The following is a 25,582-nucleotide window of genomic DNA, read 5'->3' as shown; positions in this document are numbered from 1 at the left end:
CTTTTCATATTGACGAAATAGGAACACATACGGATTTTTCCCGACAGAACAGCGGGTCCCGCGGTGAGGAGCCGCTGGGACCCCGCACCCCTGCCTGCCCCCGCCGCATCCCCTCCGAGCCCCGAGCCCACCCCGTAACAGCCTCCAGGGGGCTGGGGGGCACTTTCCCCTCCCTTCCCTTCTTTGCTTGGGCCGAGCCCCCCCCCCGGTGCTCGCCGCAGCCTCAGCGCCGAGCGAGGGCCGCCCGCCGTTCGCTGCCGCCGCTCTCGGGGAACGAGGGCCGGGGCCGCCCCCCGTGAGGGCTCCGGCTCCCCGCACTGCGCATGAGCGGGTGAAGGCGGCGGAAGGGCCCGTGAGGAGCCGGGAGCCGCCGCCGCCGGAGGAAGCGCCGCCGCCGCCGCCTTCAGTGTCCGCCCGAGCCGGGAGGGGAGAGGCCCGCACAGCCCCACCATGGTGAGCGGCCGCCCGGGGCCCCTCTGGGCCTGGCGCGGCACCTCGGGCCCGGGCAGGGGCAGCGCGGCCTGGTCGTGGCGCGCTGGGTGTCCGGGAGTGGCCGAAGGGCCGGTGTTGGAGCTCCGCAGCCGGGCACGATGTGCTGGCCTGGGGGCTGCTTGTCCTCCTGCCGGGCACGGCAGGGCCGGCGTGTGGGGCCCGGGCCCGGGCCGGGGCTGCGGGGCGGGCGGCAGGGGCTGCTCCGGGCAGGGGCCTAAGCGGGGGGCGCCGGGATCCCGCCCAGGCCTCCGACCCGCGGGGCCCCGCCAGGCCCCGCACTGCGGGGAGGAGCTCGCTGGCACCTGGTGTGAGGGTTCAGGCACCTCTGCGAGACAGCGGCCGTGTTGTGGGCAGCTCTGTGCGGTCTGTGCCCTGCGCCTGCCCTGTGCCTGCAGCCGCACTGAGAGGGAGTGCAGGGGTCTGCTAGGAACAGGGGGTGCTCGGAGTTTTTCCTCAGGATTTCAGGCGTCTCAGGGCCCATTAAGTGCTGTCAGTTCATAGGGAAACTTAGGGGTGTTGATGCTCCTTGAGCTGGGATTATGTTGGAGAATTTCTGGATAATTGTTTTAGGGTTTTGGTTGGTTTTATTCATAGAAGTGTTCTAAAGGAGGGCCTTGTAGAGGTTCTCCTAGTAAAGGTCTTGTAAAGGTTTATCTTGTACTTCTCTGTAATACTATTCTTATAGCTGAGGATTTGCAGCGGGCTCCCAAATCGACTGACTTTCTCCCGTGCTTCTTGTAGGGGGGAAACTGCAGTGTTTGGAACAACATTTGCTGGTTTTGTTGGCCTAAACAAAAGAAAAATATATTTCTTCAGTTTAATTAAGGGGGTCCTCATTGGCTCCTTGCACAGTGAATTATGCACCAGAGGGAACAGTTTATAGTAGCACTTCCAGGCTTTCTCCGTATTCAAATGTTGTAACAGCTTTAGCTACTACACCTTTACAGTTTAAAGCAGTACTTTTCGGTAGCAGTGTGTAGTTTAGGAAGGGTGTAGGAGGGAGTCTTAAGATCTACTGGTGTATGCTTATTGGCATAAAGATATTTTATACCTGCTGTTAATATCATTCTGACAAGTAGTGTTAAAAACATATTAAAAAAATTAGAATGTCACCTTTAATTGATGGAGTCACGTTGGCATAAAAATTTGGTTAGCCAGCATTTAAATTAGTGGTGTGCAGACCTCTAATGAACTTGTCACTATGTAACTAGTATAATTTTTAATTGAATAGTTTGATGTAGATCTTCATTTGTGTTTTTTTATGAGAGCTTAAGACTGAAGTCTGACTAAAGTTCAGACTATGAAGGTGTCTTATTGTAATTCTGCAGGTCTGGGACTATCTCAAATAGTGCTTACACAGTAATGTTACACAACATTTTATGAAGACTTTTTTCCATAAAAATCACCTAGAGCTGTCTCAGTATGTCCAGTGTAGGTAGGCAAAATAAATACACAGTTGATGAAGTAGACAGTTGATGTCTTGTACGAACTTATATTATTGGCTGTCTACGAGACTAGGAATTTAAATTGAACAATACTGTAGGAAGTAGCATCATAACAGAAAGAGTGAGGCTTATTATTCTGAGAATAACTTTTTGTGAGAAACAGCACAGTTCTGCCTGCTTGGTCTTCTTGGAAACACTTAACTAAAGAACCAGCAGACGTATTCTGTGTAGCAATTCTGTACTGGTAGATTGGTGTTTATCAGATTGGAGGGGGTACGTGAATACTCCAGTCATGGCCCCGAGCAGAGCTGTTAGGCCCTGTGCAAACAACTGTGTTCCAGGTTGTGCTTGTTGACTCCAGCACCCAGGTGAAAGGATGACATAGACACTGAAGTGGGACTAAATGACAGGCTGCAGCTTTTAGAGGCAGTAAATACACGTATGGACAGCTTCCAGTGCCCAGGTGTAGGATTCTGTACCTATACTTGTGGTATGTCAAAATCCTCTGTTTGGTTAGGGGAAAGGTAGGGAGACTTCACAGAGATTTGAGGATGCCCATCCAGAAACATGAGATTCAATGTCCTGTTTTTCTGCCCATGTACACAACTGCTCTTGCTCAACCTTCCAGTGGCTGTGGTCAGGTGGCTTGTCCAGCACAGTAAATGCCATGGCACAGCCTCCCACAGCTGGGGCCTGGCTCCCACCTGTCCATGCAGCACTGCTGGCTCTGGCTTAGTCTCACCAGTGTCCGTATGGCCAGAGCCTTGTGCCTTTAGGACAGAGATTGTCTGTCTTTGTCCCATATCTGGACAAAGCAGCCTGTTGGGCTCTGTCCTTTTAGGTAACTTGAGAAGTGTTTCTGTTCAGCACTCAGGGACACCACCCTGGCAGTATACATTGGAGGGCTGAGAGCAGTCAGCCTTTCTTACCCACTCTTCATCTGAGCTGACTGAGCAGCACCTGTAGAAGTGGTGTCCTTCACCTTCCCTGTTAGTGTGTTACTGCTTCATCTCATCCTGAGGACAATGGTGTGCCCATGAACCAAGGCAGAGCAGTAAGCTGGTCCATTTTGCTGTGAGCCGTCTTCAGGAGAAGAGCTACTGCCTGTACAATTCTGAATGACCTAATGAATTTAGAACTGTGTGTGGTACTCGAGGCAAGTGTGTGATCTCTTTGTCCAGAGCCAAGTGCTAACCTTGTCTCTATTTACCTTATCTATTACATTGTCCAGTTTGTGTTCTCTGAAGAATATTTCTGTGCTGATAAATACTTAATTTCTTACTGCAAACCTCAGCTGACAGGAAGTTGTAAAATTTAATATTACAAGAATTTCGTGTCTGACGCTGTCTCCTGTAATGTTAGTATACTTCATGACATTGTTATGTAGTGTTTAACTCAACAAGCTATTTTGCAAGGCCAGCTATTTATACATGTATTCTGTGGTGAATATGCATGTCTGTAGCAGTTTGTTGATATTAAATATTTGAGGTTTGGTTGTCCCATAGTACAGCTTTAGATTCTTGGCATTACACTAAGGATGGAGTAGTCAGAGTGCTAGACAAGACGGTGCATGATTTTGTTTCCTCTCCTAGCTTACCAGAGATCCCTTTGAACTAAAGCTTTAAATCACTTTTAACTAGAGCCATGAAAAAAATATTCAAGAATATGAACTACTCTGAGAACAAGGTGTGAAATTTATTATGTTGCTCTTGATATTTTACTCGTGTTTTATGGTGCCAATGCAAATATACAGTATGAATAGAGCTTCTGCCCCAGACCAGAGTTAAGAATGCTAAACAACTGGCTGCTTTATGTTGTCCTTTTTTATTTGGAAAAGCCCTGATTTTTGATGTTTCTTTCACCTGTCAGGTTAGCATGAATTACCGTTTTATCTCCTGCAATCTTCTGTATATTGACCTTCTGCCTGCATGCAAATACTGGAATTATTTTATCCACTAAAAGAACATTATAGAGCGTGGAAAACAGCTTCAATTTTGTGTTGCTTGTGATTTTTCTCTTGGATTTTATATCCCAACAGACTTTGTAAATGTTTTTGTTCTGTTCCACTGCAGCCAAGTGGATTTCACATCAGTTTGAAACAGAAGCTTGCAAGTGTCCTGACTTTCTTACTTTGTGTGCCCTCTCTTAGAGAAACTGCTGTGGAAAATAAAATGTAGTTGAAGGACATGTTTGTTTACATTATGCAGAAACTGTGGCTATTTACTTTAATTGCTTTTCTCTTTAATTTAGATTTTTTTGGTAGTATACCTGTGTGCCATCGCTGTTGGTGGGTTAAAATGCGGTTCTGTGTATTTGTAGATTTTTGTTGTAATTAACTTTTGTTTTCTTGCCAAACAAAGAGAAATACTTATGATTTTGCCTTTTAAGTTTTGGCCATGTATTTGTTGAATACTAGCAGTAAACCAAACATTTGCAGGTGTCTCGTGGTTCCTTTCATGGATACAGCCCAAGGTGGGATGATTCAGAAAGCAGAACTCCCCTGGCCATTCGTGTCACATCAAGGCGTGACAGAAGTGGCATCGGGTGAGGGTGCCCGAGCCTCTGGGATTGAACTGACGTCAGCGGGGTCCTTGGGAAGTGCAGGGGTGCTTCCCGCAGCCACAGCTCTTGCTGGAGTCTGAATGCAGTCAGTGTAAAGGCCTAGACTTTGTGGAGGTTGATACTATTTTAGAAAAGGCTTTTACCTGTCACATGCATGAGAACTTAACAGGCTTTTCTTTGAGTCCTGTCTGAAACAAAAGCACAGATGTCACATCATTCAAATTGCTTTACTTAGCAGTGAAACTAGCAGGAATCGGATCATCTGTATCAGTGGCTGGGAAGGGAAAGGTGAAAAGCAGTTGCTCATTGAGGAGTGACTGGGTGAATGCCTTCCTTGGGGGCCACAAGGAATTTTGGGCAGCAAAACTCATCGTGCCCTGCTTGTCTCGCTGGTGGCTGCTTGTGACCTTCGAGCCAAGTCCAGGAACAGGGCTCTGGTAGGAATCCTCTGCTCTCCCATCCAGGCAGTGTGGGACAAAGGTTGGTGCTGTTTCCCATGAACATTATCCAGGAGAGTGGAGCCCTCATTTGGCTGTTAGCTGTCCACAAAATGTTGTTGACCAGTGTGCAGAGCTTATCTTTGAATCTGGGGTGACTAAAAATGAAGTGCAGAAGATAAGGAAAAACAGTGCTGTAATCAGAGTTGCTAGAGAAGTTCTAGCATTTTTTGTTCCTAAGACTAGGAAAAAAAAGTACTTGGGGAAATAAAAGTCCAAGTATTTTTCTTTTTTTATTTGTAGTCTTTCACTGAAGTATCTGATCAAGAAAAGGTTATTGAATTAGAATATTCAAATTTGGTACTTTATGGTAAGAGGCAAATCTTCATTTTAAAATCAGTGTTATACAACCAGATGTTAATTAGAATGAGTGTAGTTTTATGAACCTACACAAAGTAACTTTTCATTTGGAGAAGTTATTCTGTATTTTAAAAGTAAGGTTATCTGTCTTGTGACATCCTTATTATGAAAGGTAGCGTGGATACCACACAAACTTGATCAAAGGCTTGCAGAACTGCATTTTTCCTTTTCCTCTTAACCCAAGAAATAACAGTACAAATTTGTTTCATTTGCTTTCCACTGGTTTTCATTTGTATATATAGGCAAGACATGTATCTGTTAAATAAAATTCTATCTTCCAGTGTTAAAGTTGAGATGTTTTAAGTGGATTGTGTTGCATTACAGTGAGCACAATTTCATTGTCAGGTATTTGTTGCCCGATGACTGTAGGATTAAAGGTTGTGTGCTGCTCTGTATTGCACTTAAAACAATAATAGACTGTTAGTGCTCAGTGTCTAGAAATAGCCCTTAAAAGTGCAGGTTTGGAACCTGTTCGTGTTTGAAGTGTGGGTTTTTAATGTGCTGAAAGAAGAGCTATAATAGAATAATAATAACTCAGCAGTAATTCTAAGCAGTAATTCTATCTCTTGCTGTCCTGTAGTAGGCCTGCAAAGAGTGTCCAGTCACTTAGGTTGTGGAGTGTCTTGTCCACATTGGCAAGATTCTGTAGAAACATTCATCAAGTATAAAGAAAGGGCTTTGGCACTTCTTCACTAAAAATAAACTCATATTTGTCCAGGAAAAATATGATTATTCAAGAAAAAGATTATGTCTGAGCAGTGTGATTTGTTGCATCTTATACCTTACTGAATGTTGTACTGATGAGTGTAATTAGCTGCTTGAGTCTTTGCAATTTTGATCTTTTAAAAAGGTTTTATGTTGTTACTATCACTTAGGGAGCCCCAAGCATGGGAAGATCTCATGTACATATGTAGAGTTTAAATTTTATCATGAAAGGCATTTAAGCTGCAAGTTTTTGATCTAACAAATTGCACAAATTGCATGAGATGCAAAACACACCACCTTCTGTGGTCCTGGGCCTTGATGGTAAAGCCTATTTAAACCTGTTCCTTCACTTTTTGTGGGATGTCACTGCTTTTGGAGTTCACCCTTGCAGGAGCAGGGCAGAACAAAGGCTCTTGTGGTTTTACAGAGTACTTGCTATTAAATGGGCTATGCATACTTATGTGTACATGTTGAAAAAAACCCCAAAAACTAAAGGCACCAGCTTTGTGAAGAAAAGAAAGAAAAAAAGAAAAGAAAAGCTAAAATAATTAAGTATGGCTGCCCTATAGTGAAACTGAGTCTGTGGTGATGCAGTAGTCTGGCTGTGTGGAACTGATTAGAGGAAGCTGATAATTGATAAAGAAAATTAAATTTGGGATTGTTTCGTCTTCATTTGGGATTTCATTCAATGGTTTGTTTTAATATATCTGAGTTTGCAGTACATTTAAAAAAGCTGCAACTAAAAATCCATCAGTCATTTCTGGAAGTCATTCCACACGGCTTTGTCAGTGTAAGTGATTTTTGTGAAAGTCTGAGCTCAGTAGTGCAAGGTGCTGAATGTCTGGTGTGGAGCCAAGCGTGCACAAATGGGGTGCACAGGACCTGCTCCGATGGCCTGGCCTTTACCTGGAACCACAACTGAAAATCTCAGTTTCAGAAATGTGTTTGTAGCCAAAGGTCCAGTGTGACAAACTTGGTCAAGAAACTGAAATAATGCAGCAACACATAATAGCTTTAAAAATGGTACAGCCTAATTAATATCACTCTGTTTGAAGTCTGCAGTCTGAGCTAAAAGTTTGACTTCAGTTAAGTGTTGTAGATACAGGGTGGGTTTGGTTTGGGTCCTTTTTTTTTTTTTTTTAAATTAAAGGATGCTTAAACTAAGGGTATTGTTCTATTTAGTATATTATGTGGGTGTCAGCTTAAACCAAATGTGATGCTTTTGTATTTTTTTTAATGGTGTAACTCTGAAGCTGGTAACTTAACTATTCTTACAAATAATAGTGTTCACACTCATTGTCATCAAGCCACAGAAAACTGATCCTGACTTTTAGGACAGATGAATTTGTGTTTGAAGCATTAGTTCTTTTTTCTAATGATAATGTAATTGAACACTAATTATCCTTTGGAATTAAGAGCGTGACCACATACTGCTCTTAAATCATTCACTCTTTGGCTGAATTTTATAATGTCTTGGGATTTTTTTTGCCCTTTTTCTCCATATTCCCTGAGAAGGAGCTGTTGAAAGTACGAATACAATAATGAACAGAGTATACAAGCTTTGGTTAGAATACAAGGTAAGCTAAAAATGAAATATTTGTGCCATGTAAGAAATCCAATACTGACTTAGAATTTTGTCAGAACTTTAATTTACCAAGTTGTAACATTGGGAGTCTTTGCTTTGACCATATTGTGAGTGAACTGCAGAACTGAATTTGGGTGTAGTGCAGTTGTGTTATTGTTTTCTCCTGATCAGCAGTTAGTTTTGTGTAACTCGTACCCTTGAAATACCAAGTGTGCTTCTCCTAGTCAGAAATATCCTTGGGAATCCCTCTCTGCTGATAAGCTACTAGCAGCAAGTTTGCATTCAGTTCTGGGCTAGACCAGGGCGAGACGTCTCTGGGTCTGGGCAGGAGGCCTGGAATTCCAGAGCTCTCACCTTGGCTACTCACTCCCCCACCTGCCTCAGGCACAATTGCCTTTTTTTTTTCTTTGCTTCAGTTGCTGCACCTGTGAAATGGAGACAATGCCTCCTCGCAGGAATGTTTTGCAAATTATGTAGGTGGAGTTGAGGACCTTCAAAGTGAAAAACCTCTTAAAAAAAAAGAAAGAGGTCTTTAAGGTATTATTTCAGTGTGTAGCTCATGGATGACCCAGCCTAGTCCCTTGCTGCCTCAAGAGGCACCACCTCAGGAGATCCCGTTCCAGGTGTGGCCCTGGTCCTGCAGTAGCTGGGACCAGAAGGACACCAGTCTGCTGCTCAGTGGTGCTGAGCTGTTCAGTGGCCTGCTCTGCCCTGCTTCTGGAAGCACTTGATCAAGTATGTTGATATCCTAATTGCTTGGGAAAATGATACAGATACTGGTTCAAAAAACATGAAGAGACTGGTTTTTGTTTACTTGTGGGTTTCTTGTCCAGTAGACATTTCTAGTTACAGTATTGTCTGTTTTCACTAGAACAAGTTGAAATCATCACAGAAGGATAAAGTGCGTCAGTTTATGGTCTTCACACAATCTAGTGAAAAGACAGCAGTGAGTTGTCTGTCTCAAAATGACTGGAAGTTAGATGTTGCAACAGACAACTTTTTCCAAAATCCTGAACTTTATATACGAGAGAGTGTTAAAGGATCACTGGACAGAAAGAAGTTAGAACAACTATATAACAGATACAAAGGTGAGTACCCTGAATTTTAAGGCTTATTATCTAGCTGTATATATAATTCTTATTTACAGTGTATTGGTGCTGCTGTGCTCTTGTGCTGGGAAATCTTAACTGACTCTTTCAGCTTTGTTTTTCTATACTAGTAATACAAATTAGAAGGGAAATATAGGTAGGTTTCTGCTTCACAAGGATTACATGCAGTTGCTTTATGTGCTCCAAATGTACCGACATTTATAGGACATTAGGGTCTGAGCTGGAATAGTGTGTACAGTGAGTAATTGTAATGGTTAACGAGGATTTTAGGTTGTTCTTCTGGGGAAAGCACATCACACAAGCTTGATCTGACAAAGTGAAAGGTTGCGTACCAGGAATGGGTTCTGCCTTAATTTTTATTCAGCTTGTTCTTACAAACAGAGTGTAAAAGAAAACAAAGTCTCTTTATCTGTTATATAGCCAGAGTTCAGCTGATATCCTACCACATGAAGTAAAGTGGATTCAGTACAGCAGAACAAATCCTGTGTTTTAGCACTTAAAAAAAATCTAAAAATGAGTGTTGTGTGTTCTGACAGTTTTCCTATGTTTTATATGTATAATCCAAATACCATTTTTCTGAAGTCTGTGTTGGCTTGCATCAGTAGATCTTTGTTAGTGCAGTTGAAATGTGAGCATCTCACTTCCAGACCAGATATTGATTCCTTCATGGAAAGAGGAGTGGGCCTGGCTGACTTGGAATTGGTAATGGGGCAGTGTAACCTCCCCCTGGAGGTTACCATGTCCAAACTCATGCATGCTGGTGGTACCAGGAAATGCCTAAATCTGCTGTTGGGGTGGCAGTGGATGGGCAGATTTGGGTGTTGGTACAGCTTGGAAATGAACACTGCAGAATGGCTTATAATGGAACTCAGATCATCAGTCTTACCAAAGAGGCCAATAATGGAGTGTGCTGGGGGGAGAGAACCACTGCTCTGTAGGGAATGAGTCAGAAGATCCTGCATATTATTAGGCAGAAAACAAATGTTTGTGGTGCTTTTGTCTCTCAATGAAAATAACACGAGCTTCATTGTATGGGAGGCTTTATTGCAGTAACTGCCTCAATTGTTTAAAAGCTTAACCATTGGGAATACTCATTTAATTTTGTTTTTAAAATACTCTCTTACAAGGGCTGATCCCAAAAATGGCTTCTTGAAAATGTTTCCATGTCTTAAATATACTTGTTGAACAAATCAGCTTTTTCAAATACCTGTTTTTCTTGATACTTACTTTTATGCCCCAAAGATCCACAAGATGAAAATAAGATTGGTATAGATGGTATACAGCAGTTCTGTGATGACCTAGCTCTTGACCCAGCCAGCATCACCGTACTCATCATTGCATGGAAATTCCGGGCTGCAACACAGTGTGAATTTTCAAAGCTGGAATTCATGGATGGAATGACTGAGCTGGGGTAAGTGTTCACTGAGTGTTGGATGGTGACAGTGGTCACCATCAGTTCCTGTTTTGGGGAATTCTCAGTCATGGTGTCCTTTCAGAGGTGTTTCGGAGCCCAGCATCACTTGTCTGCCTCTGGCAAAATGCAGCCCTACCTTGGTTGTGTGAGCATTGTGTGGTGGTTGGCACAGAGCTGCTCTGGCAGGTAGAGCAGGGATGTTGGGCTGCACTCAGGTAGGCCTGGGGTTTCTCTGCCTTGTGAGAGCGCAGGAGTCTTTATCACATTTTCCTAAAAATCTTGTGGATTGTAGAACCTGATATATCAGATATATGTGCAAATGCAATGTGAAGAGATAACAACAAAAAAATTAAATTCTTGTAGAGGTGCAGACTCATTAAAGGCTTCCTGAATTCTGTTTTGATTATTGTATTGTATTCCACAAATAGTTTATAGATTTTTGTTTAGCTCATGTTTTTATGGCAAAAGGAATAATGAATAAATAAACGTGCTTTTTAAAATGCAGATGTGACAGCATAGAAAAACTGAAGGCCCAGATTCCTAAAATGGAACAAGAATTAAAAGAGCCAGGAAGATTTAAGGATTTTTATCAATTTACTTTCAACTTTGCGAAGAACCCGGGACAGAAAGGTTTAGGTATGTATTCTTATTTATAAGCATTTGTTCATGAATATTGGAAATGACTAAAGCAGCAGATGAATGTATTATTGTGATCCAATGAATCTGAAAGATAATCACCCTTGGGATGAAACACATCCCTGTGTTTTGAAAGATAGATGTCAATTTAAGGTGCTAAAATTGATTATTAATAAAGGCTACAGAATTTTATGAGAGAGGGTTTATTCTTTCACTCAAAGTGCAGTTTTCAGTAAGCACAATGGATTATGGTCTTACATTGAAGACATAATTACACCACTTAGAATGTGCAGCACTGAACAGATTAATTGAATTTTTACTTTTAGGATAAATTGAAGCTGTAGAACCATTTTCTGTGTAAGCACATTTGTACAGTCCCTTGTAACACCAAAAATGCTTGCAAATGTCTTAGCAGAATAGAATTGGAATGGTACGAATGGATTCCTGTGTTCTGGGCCTGATGCCTGGCGCTGTCTCCCTACAGAGTTTTTTCCCCCCTTACCTCACTGAAGGCTTTTTTGCCATTATTTCAGAGTTCACATGCTAAGTGTGGCTTTGGTTGGTGTAACAGGTGGAGTGGAAGAATAACTTAATAAAACTAATTTCAAAACACCACAGTTTGGATGGAATTAAAGGAACAAACTCTATCTCTGTCCGTTCAAAACAACAAAAATGAGGGAATAAAAATTTCTTTTGAGCAGTGATGTTAAACAGCCAGAATACACATTCATTTCTCTACAGTGTGATTTGGATATTAGCCATTACTAGCATTTCATGATACTGTAACTTCTTAAGTTAATTGTTCTGCTTTTGAGAAGTAATACAATACTGCAGGGCTGGTAGGTTCTTCCTTGGCAGCTTGTGAATTTGTTTATCTCAGTAATGAAAGTGCTCTAAACTGGCTGCTGCTGGACAGCTTTGCATTCCCAGGCTGTGTGAAGATTACCTTTCTGCTTTAGTTTAATTGGTTTTTATGTATAGACCAACTTTTGGCTTAAAATGAGTATTGGAAAATAAGTAAAGAAGCAAAAGCTCTCTGTCTTGGTTTCGACTGTGTCCTTCTTTGACATCTTGCTGTATCTTGTTTGTTGTTTTCAGTGGATTGGGAATTTTATTGTATCCCAAGAAGCTGGGAGTGCTGCTAATCCATTTGAAAATACTTGTGCATGCTTGTAGTAATTTCTGAATCATGCAGATAAATGAATAGGCTGATTCGTATTTCTTGTAGGAAGTCATAATAATTTTTTTAGGCTGGTACAACAAGGAAAGTAGGGACAACAACTGAATTGTGGGATTTATTTACCAGGAAAATTGATTCACTTGCTTTATTTCTTGTTCATCATAAAGCTTCTTCGTGCAGGTTAAGCTCTAGCAGTGCCAGACAAGTATAGTTTTCTGAGATCCATATAGCATATACATAGTGTAAGGTAGGTTTTTTTTAATTGTTGTTAAGTCTTGGTCTGGAAGTGATGTAGACCTGAGCTTAAAGTCTGGATGCTCATCAGCCCTTTCGGTGCTCATAAATACACAGTTCTAGGCATGAATTTACAACAGGGCAGAATAATTCTGGAAACCCTGGAGCAAAAGAATACTGGGAGAAGTACAGAGCTGCAAAGTAAGTACTCCTAGTTAGGCAATTAATTTTGGTGTGTCTAAATAACTGCTTGTAGGAACTTGCAAATTGATTTTAATGTATATTGACCTCTAATCTTGCAAACATTGTGCAGTAGTTCAGGCACAGTTCTGGAAATATATTTCCTCTGCATAATTCCTTACTACTGTGTAAGTACTGTGGGTGTCTGGAAAGTTCTTGTGATATTTGCATCTCATTGGAGACTTCCCTGTAGCTGGTGTTCATCTCAAACATTGTTTGCTTCTCTTGCATCTCTCTGGATAAAACTCAAAATGGAGGATGTATCTCGAGACTCTTATGTTTGATCCAGGAGGATTTCCGTGAGCATTCTCACACTTACAGAAACCTACAATTATATATTTACCTTCCAATTTTGTTATTTCATATAATTTCTTTTTTAAAATGTAGTTTGTCCCAAGGCATTATGTCATCATGCTTTACATGTTTGGACTCATATAATGAGTCTGAGGTTGCAGCATCCTGAGATTTGGCTTTTAACAGCCTTTGCTTACCCACAAGAATTATCTCAAAATTGTATAAATATGTCAGAATGCACAGTTTGTTTATAGTGATTGTTTACAAACCCCACTGTAAAATGCAGTGATTTGATGACCTTGCATTTTTGTATGCACACCATTAATGCAGCACAAGTAAATAAAACTTCCTTTTTTAATCTGTTTCCTTGAGCAGCTGATCAGCTTCTTCTGAAGTTTGTGTCTATTAATTTTTAGAAAGGCAGTAGTTTTAGTTGAAAGCTAAAATGCATGTTTTTGTACCTGAATCTCCTGTTAAAGAGAGATTTTGAGCCTTTACAGTCTTGAATGAGTTGCCATTTCCATATGCAGCTTTATTTACTGAGGTGTAGTGACATCTGTCTAATTTGTCTCTGCTTCTTGAGATTCAAACTTACACTTCTGTCTGAAATCAAATGCCTTTGCAGCTGCTGGAAAATCCTTCACCAATTTTATTCTTTGGTCAGGAAGTATCATAATGTGACTCTGCTGTTTGAGAACTTTTAATATGAGATACTAAACAATTCAGAAACTCCCCATCAGCATCTATTTTCCCTCCAGCAAAGCAGATTTCATACTTAGTTTGCTGTTGATTTCAGCTCCAAGATCTACCTCCCTGGGTTCTTTTAAATATGTGGGCATCCTGGGGGAAGGAAGGGAGTGGTGTTCTTGGGTTACTGGTGTGGGTTTTTTTATTTTTTTTCCTGAGGTGTGCAGTTGATCCTGTGCTTTCTCCCCCTGCTTTCACAAGGGGGTTGTTTATGGAAGAAATTTACTAGACTGCAAAATATATAAAAACATCTGTTAAAAAAGAGGCTACTTACCTAGGCAGCCTTTTGGGGTCACTGTGTGTACTTGGCTGAGAATACTGAATTTGGTAATTCACAGTGAGTGGAATTTGGTAATTCACAGTGAGTGGTGTTTTGTGCTGCAGCACAGAGCAATTACCTGGTAATTCCTGGTAGTGCAGCTGACCCTGGGCAGAGTTGTGTACCTGAGTCTGAAATGTCTTTTATCTGCTCACAAGCTCCTGTCTGCCCCTCCTGAGCAGGGAATGCCTTGCAGTTCAGCCTTTGGCACACCCCAGGGAGAGGAGCTGGCTCTGTCCTTCCCCTCCCTCCAAACTAACCAGACTCTGTTGGGAGCTGCTCTCTAATGTGTCAGGTCAGGCTTCACTCATTCCAAACAAACAGGAATTTTAACAGGAGGCTTTGAAAGGAAAAAAAAAAAAAAAAAAAACCAACCCACCACAAAAAATACCCAACAAACAGAAGAAGAAAAATCCCAAACCAAAACAACAAAAAACTACCCAAACCAACAACTAAAGCAAACAAGCAAAAACTCAACCCAACCAAAATACCACCACCACCAAATAAACCAACTATCTCCTGTCTGCTTAAGGACACTACTTAAAGATTCTTTTTCAAAAGGAAATCTTGACTGCATAAATGAGCAACTTGACAGAAGCCTCATTAGAAAGGCAGCACCTGTAATAAGGTTGCTCTAAAAATGAAATCATTAAAAGATGGTTTTATGTAACTTGTATTTTATATATTAAAAAAAAATGAAAGTCTCAATACAAAATACTACAAATTTTCTTTCCAAGCCAATAGCATTTTTAACCAAAAATATTTTGCTGACTTTTAACTGAAGTATTGTTAGATAGCAAAAGACACATCAAATGTCCGGGGGGTTTTGGATATGTTAGATATTAATATGGGCAATTTTCAGTTCTGTATTCAAATAATAGTATCAAAATATATATGTGTAACACTTTATTTATGGTTGCCTATTTGTAAAGGATCCATGAGTATATACAAGTTTAATATTTTCACATTTATGGATACATGGTTCATCCTGGTGTTAGATACTTGTGGAGATAATGTATTTGATATGTATATCTCTAAAAGTAATATATTTTAATATTACAGATTTAGAAATGGCCATTGCCTACTGGAATTTAGTACTTAATGGAAGATTTAAATTCCTAGACTTGTGGAACAAATTTTTGTTGGTAAGTTTAAACCTTTACATAATCTGGACTGCAGTATTTTCAGAACTTGGAAGATAAACATGTTTAACTTTTTGAGTAGATGAAATAGACTGTCTTGACCTAAATCCCAGGTATTCATGGTGTGTACAAGAGAAATACGTTTTGGGGATATGGATGTGTCTGAGACAGTAAAAATGAACGTGTAATAGGGTTTTAATGTATGTCTTTTTTAAATATAAATTTTCCACCTCTCCAAACAGGAACATCATAAAAGATCAATTCCTAAGGATACCTGGAACCTTCTTCTAGACTTTAGTACAATGATAGCAGATGATATGTCTAACTATGATGAGGAAGGTAAACATTTCCATTTTCTCTTATTAACTTCTAACTGTGTTTTATGCTGCATTTATTACTGGGTATCTGCTGTGGCACAGTCTTTAACAGCACAATTGGAGTATCACTGGTGATCTGAAGTCCAGTTAGGGATGCTTTAATGCATGTTGTAATCATCTCTCTGTTACTGCTGTTTTAAAAAAGAAATGCTGAAACTTTCATGGAATACATTTTCTTTTTTTGTTCTGTCTAAGCTCAGACACCAATTCTTCCTTATTGAGACAAACCCAAATTCTTTCTTACTGAGACAAACCCTGATATTTGTCCATTTAAAACCCACAGATTCTCTGTTGGTGCAGTTCTTGGCATCTTCATCCAAGTTACTGATCCATGGTCTGTCCATCTCCCTGTAGGGTCCTCTGCTTATTGCATTTCGTAGCTGAGAATGTTTTTAAGTCTGGTTGCTTCAGTTTATGTGAGGCTTGGACATGTTTTGACATAGAAGTGAAGCTGGCAGCACACAGGGCTTGCTGAACAGAAGTTGCTTCCTACCAAATGTGTTTCTTGTAAACTTTTGTATCGATCTTTCCTCTTCCAGTCCATCTGTAGCCAGGAACAGCTGATTACCCTCAGCACTTGGCAGCACATCAGTTCAGTGAAACTAAACTTGTGATACCTCCAGAGCAGAGGGGAGCAAACTTCTACAACTTTATTTAGTAATTATGGACTGTCCTCATTCCCTTGTCAGTTTTGAGTTAGGATTTTGGTCAGTTTTTTGTTTTTGTGTGGAAGATGACCCTTGAAAGAGATGTGTATTATCTGGCTTTAAAGGAAGCAGAAATCTTTAATCAGCTCTTAAATTTCAAGGAGAAAAATAAAATCGTACTTTTTTGCTTCAAACTCTTCCTAGTTTAATACTGGAAAGTAAATAGCTTGTCTGGATCTGAAGCTTGTGAAAGAATGCCTTATTGAACCAAGTTCTTATATTGTGGTGTTTCTCTCTTATAGGGGCATGGCCAGTTCTTATTGATGACTTTGTGGAATTTGCACGCCCTCAAATTGCTGGGACAAAAAGTACGACAGTGTAGCACTAAAGGACCCTTCTAGAATGTACATAGTCTGTACAAATACCTGAAATGGAAAATTGCACAGTCAATTTCTGCTGGCTGGACTGAACTGAAGATCAATCCTCACAATATGGCTGAGGGTTGAGACAAACCTTTAAGGATACATTTTGGACCATATCATATTTCATTCTTCTACTGGTGGTTTGGGCTTTTCTTCTAGTCTGGACCACTCTTGCCCGTTAAAATTCCAACATTGTGGATTTCATCATGGATTTATTTTTTGTTGGTGGATCGCCCTAGTTTCATCTCCCATAAGTCTTAGAAGCTTTATAATTATTTTGAGGTTTCTGATTTCCCATAAAGCACAATGCTGGTCATCATCAGACAACTGTTGTATGGCATCTGAATTATACAGATCAACATCAAAACAATTTTTAAAAGAATCCTTAAATATACACTTGGGGCTAGTTGCAAAGACTGTACTGATAGCACTTCCTGCAAGAGTGATATATTTAAGTGTACTGGGTCCGAGTTTTTTCTTTTCTGGAAAAGTGCAGGTGTTGTCTGAGTTCGAGTCTCTGGTCACAGCAATGACAGCAATGACCAAGGAGCCCCAGGGCTGGTGATTGGGGGTCTCTGGTGCCTGGGTGAGGTTTGCTCGTGGCTCAGCTGCTCTGGGGACAGCTGGGGGACGACACAGCTCGTGCACTTCCATCCCGTGGGCCATGGCAGAGCCCTCAGTGGGACGAGCTGTGTGTCCTCACAGAACCCAGTGTTCTGTAGGTTACTCTCTTAAGAAATCAGATTTCATTACAGTTTTGAAATGCTTATCTGTCTGTCAGAGAAAGGTTTTTCATTTATGTGGAAATCAAACACTTGAATATACTGAATTTGTGTCTTAACTGTTTGCTACACAATACAGTATTTTAAATTGAGATGTGACTTTTATGGCTGAGGTGTGATGAAGCAAATGGCCCTGTTGTACAAGAAGCTGGTGAGGTTGATGTGAATCTGGGTTTTGAAACCATGATCCTGGTAAGTTAAATCTTTGTAACATAGAGGTACTGCCATTATGGATGACACCCTTTTTTAAATTATTTTGTTGAGTTTTCCTTAAATTGACATATCACTGTGGTTGCCAAATACAGAAATTAAGAGTAAAGCTTTCCCAGACAAGCACAGATCAGATGCAAACTACTACACTGGCTTTGTTTGTTTAAATTATTTTGTGGATCATCACTACTTCTGTCTTGCTGCGTTTGACTGAATCACGTCACTTGGATCAAAGCAGGTTTTAGCAGATGCAATTCTTTAATAATACAAGAGCTCTTTAGCTGCTTTTATGGTCTTTTACTCCTTACTAAGTTACTTGTGAAGAGATTTGATAAATTCTGCTCTGGAAAACAGAGAGGAGACAGACCATAGTTACAAGTGAGGAGAGGGGGTTTAAGCCCATGCTCTAAATAGTGCCCTGATAAGGCCAGAATTATTTTTGAGATGAGTCATTGGTACTTGCACTAAACTGCAGCACGATTTTTTGCAAATGCTAGAAGGATTTTAGGGAAAAATTGACTATTAAACAGCTAAAATTTTTATTTGTACTCTGTGCAGTTGACCTTAAGGCTGGCTCCCCTTACAGCAGTGCCCTTTTGGCAAATCCAGTTGTGCATTTATTCCAAAAATACAGCTCCTCAAAAACATTGCAGACTTTCTCCAGCTACTGGCATTGGCTATGCCAAAAACTGTGTGTTTTGCTGCTTTCAGTATTTCCTTTCTCAATTTTGTGTAAATAAAAATGGGGATTTGAAATTATGGGGGTGGGTGGGGTGGAAAAAAAAGCTCGACAAGGTTATCTCTGCGTGCTGTTTTCTGTCTTGAGGGTTTTGGTACTGTTTCAGATGGATTAGTTCAAGTATGCTGTGTTTGGAGAGGAGAACTGACTTGCTTTTCATCCCAATGCAGACTTGTCCCTCAAAAAAGTCTGGGACTGGGCAGTGGCAAAAGGCCACGGTGTTTTAGAGACTCTTCCTTTCAAATGCAAGATCTTTCCAACAAAATAGTGTTGTCATCAGTTTGGTACTACATGCTTATAATTACTGTGTAATTATAAAGAAATACATAAAACTTTGACTAATTATGTTGCAGAAAAGGGTTATTTGTGCTATCATGGCATCTTAAAGTTTTTCAAAACGACTGAAGTTGAAAGAACATTGATTTAACAGGGTGTTGTTCTAAAGACAAAATGCCTGGTTACAGGGAATATTTTGTACTGAAACGTGCTCGGATGTGGCCATGTGGTTTTTTCCTTTATATATGTGTGGGGTTGTTTGGTTTTTTTTGGTTTTTTTAAGAATGCAGCCAGTTGCTTACTTGGATTGGTTTAATTCCTAAGTGCTTATGTCTTCAATTTGATGATCTCCCTGCAAATGGATCGATTTAATTTTGCCAAATGTCAAGGAAAAAAAAAATGAAGGCAAACATCAAGTTTGTAAGCTGTTTTTATACATTAAAATATGTACAAAATTAGAAGTGCCCTGATATAAAACAATCTTGAGATTATATTTAGTAAAAACCCATCATTTACATATCTCTGTAAGTTCAAAATGTAACTTCTTACAATCCCTCTCATTACCAACAGAGGCAATAAAGCTCCAGTGAAATTGCCATGACTGAGGTTTGTACTGCATTGTTTCAGTGTATTATTTGTAAAACTTGTTTCTAGAATGTGCTCTTAGGGAGTGTGGGGGAAAAAAAAAGCATGGACTACGTGTGTTCTGCATAAAATAGAGTTTAGGGTAAGTCTTTCATTTGGGGAAAAAATTCTGCTCTGCCACCTCGCCTCTTCCTTGTTCCCAGCTCTTGGCACTGCCCTTCCCCAGCCTGTGAAGGAAGATCCCACACACTGCAGTGGTTCAAATATGCCTCAAGTTCAGTAGTGAAGCAACTTTTTTATTGATCAGCCTGTTAATAAGTAACTTATGACTTGCTTCAAAACTGTTCTACGATGAAATCCGTACTGAGACATCCTTATTTAAGAAAGATACAATTTTTTAAAGAATGCGTTTAATAAACTTTTGTCATTCACACTTTTATTTAAATAATGTTGCCAGAAGTCTCTGTAGATTTTATTTGAGGATGGTAAATTGACTGGGTTTGGCTTTTAAACAAAAACCCGTGGTGCCCTTCAGGCCTCTCAGCTCTCCAGGAGATGACCATACCATTAAATATCTGATGTAATTATAATTTTATCTATCAAAAATAGGCCTTAGCTTTGTAAGTACAGAGCTGGTTTAGTACCAACATGTAGAAGTATCTGCAGAAATAAACACCAAGGGTTTTGCTCCTAAATAGGCACCCGTAACTCAGGCCCAAGTCTGACCATTGAAACTGGTACAAAACTCAACACCCAGCTGGTGGAAGTTCTCAGTCAGTGAAAGCTGCCTAAATGCAATTTGAATGCTTTGCATGAAACTACAACTGTTTCTTTTATTTCCCACATCTTTGCCTAAAGGTCCTTGATTTCAAAATTATAATAACTCAGAGGGAAAGGGGTTATATCTGCCACTTCAAGGGAGGCTTCTGCCTTCCTTAGCAGACACCTGTCTTTTAAAACCAAGACAACTCAGTTCTGTGTTTTCAGAATATAACATTTCAAGTCTTTGTTCAAAGGACAACTGGCAGGAGTCAGAGGGATAAATCATTAGGTGAGGAAACTTTGAGGGTGAGAGATGAGGGGGCTGTAAAACTTGTGTGGGGAAGAGACCCAGGTTGGTTTTCTTTTTCTTGCTGGTGACTTCTCTCCAGCCCTGTTCCTGACTGACCCTGGGCCTGGGGTGCAGCAAGCCTGGCTTTGCTCTGCCACGTCTTCCTCTACCCCTTATGTAATTAAAACAATGACTCAGCTAGAAGTGAAAGTTTTATTTAATAAATATAATTTTCATAAACCATTTTCAAAACAACAACTGACCAAGCTGTACAAGGAGCAAGCACACGGCCTCGCTGGCAGAGGAGCAAAAATAACATGAGGCAGCCACAGTGTCAGAGGTCCAAAATTCTTTGTATTAACTTATTGCTCATTTCCCATGGGCAATGCCCCTAGTCTGCCTAAAGTTAGGGTCAACATCTTTTAAAAGGTACTTCTTGCAGAGATGAGACCATTCCAGTTTTTTTCTTCAGATCAGCAAACTCAATCACACTTCATTAAAAACATGAGTCTAGATGATGAGTTGTTATTTTTGTATGCATTAAATCTGAAATCTGTCATGGGACTGCAACTAGGACTTGTAAAAATATATTCTTTGAGATACAAATAAGAGCCTTCTGCAGCAAGGTGCACCTCATTTTTAAACATTTTCAACTGCATGCTCCACAGATCATCTTTTATCCTGTTGTCAAAATGTAAAAAGGGTGAGAACCTGCTGCTGTTTTAAGTAATATCCTTGAAAACTGCTGAGGAGAGATGAATACACCCCCAGGCCGCGGAGGTGCCCGCCAGGGTCTCTTTCAGCCAAGCCACGCTCTGCGGCTCCCAGAGCAGCGCGTTTCTTTCCCCGTGTCCCGCAGAGCTCCTCGGCCCTCCCTGCGCTGTGCGGTGACACGGGCAGCAGCGGGAGCAGCGGGAGCAGCAGCAGCAGCAGCAGCAGCAGCGCCTCTCTGGGTGGGACAGGCTGGGGACACCGGAGCGGGCACAGTCGGAGCCGGGCGGTGACAACAACAACATCCCCTAAGGAGCACCAGGCGGCCGGGGCAGCACACACGGCTCTGAGCGAGTCCTGACGCCTTTGGAGCAGCACTGAGCTGAAGGGAGAAAGAAATCTATAGAAAGAAATCTATAGAAAGCAGAAGCCTGGCAAATCGCGCTGCTAAGGAGCCACAAGAGCTGGCAGAGGCCACGAGCATCCCCAGCATCCCGGCCCTCCTTTTACACGACCGAGTCATTCCCAGAGCAGAAACCAAACCGTGCCACTGGAAACAAACAATAGAAGCAAGGAACGTACGAAACAACCAACAATAAAAACATTTGCAGAAAAAATCCCCCACCCTAGAGCTGCAAACGAGAGAGTCTGGCTGGGAAATAATTTAGGAACAGGATAAAGGCTAAAATGAGTCCCTGGTGAAGGGTTTGCCCAGTTCTAGGAATGCTCCTTTAAGCAGTGACATCTGTGTAACAGGGCAGTGGTGAGGGCAATGACAACGGTGAGTTTATTAGGGATTCTACACAAAAAAAATTGAAAACCTCGAACTAAATGGTTCAAAAGCACGTTTTGCTTGAGCACTTTAAAACACTGACTTTCACCAAAATGACAAATATTCAGAAGTACAGAAGTAGCAGATGAAACTATGAAAAATAATTTAGGCTGCAGCTTTAAGACACTTTAGCACTAGAAAATGGTATTATATTCCAATATAGAAGTTACACGTTCATAAAAATACACATTTGAAAGTATTACTAAAGATTTTCAATAAGAAATTATAGGTGCTTAATATGCATTCTAAGTTGCACAAGCTTTTCTCAAATAATTCTGAAAATGAAAAGCTGAAGTTTTCAGCATTCCTTCCTTTGAAGCTTTTGTTCCCCCTCCCCTGCTGTAATCTTAAAAAATACATAGAATATTTTTAAGCGGAATATTTACATTTTAGTTATTGAAACAATTCAGAACATCTTCTCGCTTAGTTGTTTTCCACTGCATCCTCATGAAAGCATGAGTTTGGCAACTGAAACTGTTTTCCTAAGTAACAGAACCAAGCCCAGTTTTTCCCAGAAGCAGAACTGACCTGCAGGGAACACGATCCCATTCGGGAGCGGCTGTGGAGAAGGTACTTCCTTAGGGACACTGCACAGTAAAGTGAGTGTACACCACTCTTGCTTTGGACTATAAACATCTACTACAGGCTTTTATGCATTTCAAGGCTAAATGGTAAATAATAAAACACTTCCTCCTCATGGCAAAGCCTCCTCCATCCCTTCACACTGTCACTGGGAGGTGAATGCCAGCATTACACTGAATTAGCTGGTTTTTTTCACTTTTCCTCGTGAAGGACTCTGCACCATGCCCAGGGCACAATGAACTGGTTCCTACAGCTACCAAAGAAATACACAAAGTCCTTCTTCCTTGAATAAGAGCATTTTTAAAAGATTTGTGCCATCAACACAAAACCCCAGTGACTTCCACACAAAGTATTTGTCACACCAAAAAATCTGCCCTTACTCAAACCATGGCTTATGCTCTTACTCAATGAGACATTACTGACTTAGATTTACTGCAAATAGAAAAATATACCTTGGCCGAGGGATGGGTTCTTAAGTCCTTCCTGAATTGTTTAAATGCAAGTTTCTTCGGTAACCTTACAAACACTGGGAAAAGGGAAAGTAGGGGGAAAGGGAGGAGAGGAGAGGAGAGGAGATGGAAGGTTTTAAAGAAACACATAATGAGTGCAAATTATTCTTCAAGTACACAACTGTGCTGCTTCTGTGCAAATCTACTGAATGCACTGGTGTGGTAAAAGCCAAAATACATCACCTACAGAGCTGGGCCAATGGAAATGCTTGGAGTGGGGTTTATGGCAAAGCCTCTGCTTCCCCTGCACACAATGAGCCCGTCTGGGATTCAGGGCAGGACACACGAACCACATGGATGGATGAGGGCACACGGTCACACACACTGACAGGACAATGCTGTGCCTGACATGGACAAACAAGCACTGCTGAGAAGTGAAACACTGTGATTGAGGTGTAAAATACAGCTAAACAGCAGATATCTGATTAGTAAAATAATTCTGTATTTCCTAGGTATCCATGGCAGCATAAAGACTTCTAGAAAGAGAAACTAGTAGGAAGAAAATTCCTATTGTAAACTCAGGTTTTATACAGATATGAAAAACAAAGGAAGTTACAGGAGTGAAATTCAAGTGTATTTTGCTATTAGTGCAGATCTGGGGGGGGGCTGGATGGATGACCATCAGGTTATTGCCTCTCCAGCCAGATCCAGGTTTTAAGCCATACCCAGTGGGATAAGTCACATGTTCATACCTGCTGCTTGAGAAGGCAAGGCTCAATGGTAGCGATTCTTCATCCCCTGGGCACTCACTGGGGGGATCTAGTGCACACTGACATGTTCAACCTCAAGCTTCACTGCACTCAGGCATCTGAAGACGTGATACAGAAATGCGCTGTGAACGCTGAATTAAACACTTATTTAAAAGGAAAGGTTGCTGTATTTTGTTTCTTCTTCTTGTCTCGTAATTTATTTTTAAAGCTTCTTAATTTCTGAACTGGTCTTCATCTATAGCAGTGAGAAAAATCCCTCGTGTGTTGCAGGTTCAAGTCACTACAAATTTAACAACAAAGTTGCAATGACAATTTCTTTGCTACCCAGACCCTGCCTTGAGCACTGAGGTCTTGTGAACTCCACAGTACCTGCAGCCTTCAGGTCAGAGTGAAGTTGCCACGCAGTAACACTAAAACAAAGCTCCAAGAGGAGAGCTGAAATAATCCCAGTTAAAGTCATGGGCAGGAAAATGAACAGCAGAGCTGTTTATAGGTAAGGAGCATCTAAAGGATATGATCCAAGGAAAGTGGGACCTGTTCCTTTGCTCATTGAACTTGGGAGAATTTGGGATGACAACAGGGTAACTCCTCTGGCAGCAGCCCAGTTTACAGTCAGTCAGGTTTACAGCAGCCCAGATTTAGAGTTTTTACCCAGAGCTAATTTTAAGATGGATCTTTACACCTTTAACTGTCTGACAGGAAGAGTACTGCTGTTATTGATGGGACTTCACTGTCAGAGACCGACCAAAGGGGGTGTCCCGGAGCAGCAGCACTTTTCCCACTCCCCAGCCATGCACAGCACCTTTCCTAAGGCACCCTTGCAGCACCTCCACTTCATCTCCCACATCCAAGGACAAGCAGGGGGTTCAGCCACCCTGGCTGAGGGAACAGTGAAATGCTGCTGCTCCCCAGCCCCCACCATGCAGACACATCTGTACTGGGACAGGGGGGGCACCTGCAAGATGCACCACCCAGAGCTCCAACTGTGCAATTTGTTTTTATTGGCATACTTAGGTATCAAAACATTGCCATCAAGGTCTCGGATTCCTCCGACAGACGAAGATAATTAAGCATTAATTGTATCTTCAAAGTACAACATGACCAAATATAAATACATGAAAAACAACAAAACATGCAAAAATTCCCCAACTTTAAAAGGATTAATAATTCAAAAAATTTATGCTAGTGAGACTTCTGCTCAATCCACAGATTCTTTAAAAATTTTTCCATGGATCCAGAACTGTTAACAAAATACACAGGGCATAATAAAAGATGACTGGCATCTGTATTGTACTTCAAGAGAACAGTGAACTGTTATATCCCTTATTATTCCAAATTACTGATTTGTCTCAGTTAACAGTGTTTTTCAAAGCAATGGCTAATAAATTGCCACTCATACACCAGCATAAATATTTGAATTGCATTTAACTCCCCAAAATTACTAAACTGATTGTTTATAGAATACAGTAACTGTCCACAAAACAAAACTGATTTGCAAACTGCTAAGACAGCATCTGCAAGACAGCTCAAAATGAATGTGTGTGTTTAACGGGAAGGGTCATCATGAAAAACACAACTTTTAAAAGTTTCATTGTGGAGATTCAAATTGATTCAAATTGGATCACTCAAATTTGGGAGGAGAAAGATTTCTGTCATTGCGCTACAGGGACAACTCAAGCATTAAATGTAGGATTCCAATCTGCTCATACAGCAACAAAAAGGACCAAATGGTCAGAGGTGAAAGCATTCCTTAAAAAAAAAAAACCCAACTTATTTAGCAATTTGTAGATATAATTAGAAAAAATCCTGGAAGCGATTGCTGTGCAGATTATGCCAGGCCAGACAAGCCCTGCCTGGACTCAGGAGTCCCTCTGGGCTTTCCCAGGGCAGCGCCGGACACTGAACTCGCCTCAGCACCTGCTACAGGTGTGTGAGCACCACAAGGCTTCCACAAGGCATTCAAAAATGTCCCTGTCAGCAAGTGGCTGAGTCCATTGTGGAGAGAGTCAGGATGCTCCTGTCGTTGGCATAGAAGGGATCCGATGAACTCCATGATCTAAAGTAACAATAAAAGAAAAGTTTGGCTGACTGGGAACTTGTACTCTAGAGGTGAGGAGAAAGTCTATGAGAGCAAGAGATAGAAGTGTTACGAGAGTGGGCAAATGTACTTCTTTAAGGGACTAATGTA

At 41.1% G+C, this 25,582-nt stretch overlaps 2 protein-coding genes across 9 annotated transcripts in view; one reads left to right on the top strand and one right to left on the bottom strand.

The window, feature by feature from the left end:
- The first annotated feature begins 319 nt into the window (after positions 1-319).
- DCUN1D1 (defective in cullin neddylation 1 domain containing 1) lies at positions 320-19,015 on the top strand. The gene is made up of 7 exons (XM_039556646.1): positions 320-453; positions 8,518-8,734; positions 9,998-10,166; positions 10,675-10,805; positions 14,882-14,964; positions 15,204-15,300; positions 16,288-19,015. Exons 1-7 carry the CDS (start codon positions 451-453, stop codon positions 16,365-16,367), a joined length of 780 nt encoding a protein of 259 aa, XP_039412580.1. The 5' UTR covers positions 320-450; the 3' UTR covers positions 16,368-19,015.
- A 1,234-nt stretch (positions 19,016-20,249) lies between these two features.
- The window catches only part of ATP11B (ATPase phospholipid transporting 11B (putative)), a 65,530-nt gene continuing 60,197 nt past the window's right edge, over positions 20,250-25,582 (bottom strand). For 3 of the 8 annotated variants that reach the window (XM_039556636.1, XM_039556642.1, XM_039556639.1), the window contains one exon: positions 20,250-22,701. Coding sequence is in view for 5 of the 8 variants with exons in the window: in XM_039556642.1 (XP_039412576.1) it covers positions 22,668-22,701 (34 nt within the window). In the remaining 3 variants the exon portion in view is untranslated. Of the gene's footprint in view, positions 25,451-25,582 lie in introns of all 8 variants that reach the window. The other 5 variants (XM_039556632.1, XM_039556634.1, XR_005602587.1 and 2 more) reach the window with 4 other exon arrangements.

Source organism: Corvus cornix, chromosome 9 (genome assembly GCF_000738735.6).
Source record: "Corvus cornix cornix isolate S_Up_H32 chromosome 9, ASM73873v5, whole genome shotgun sequence".
In the NCBI taxonomy this organism is placed as follows: Eukaryota; Metazoa; Chordata; class Aves; order Passeriformes; family Corvidae; genus Corvus; species Corvus cornix.
The sequence above is the reverse complement of the archived record's forward strand: the minus strand, read 5'-3'. Positions and strand labels throughout refer to the sequence as shown.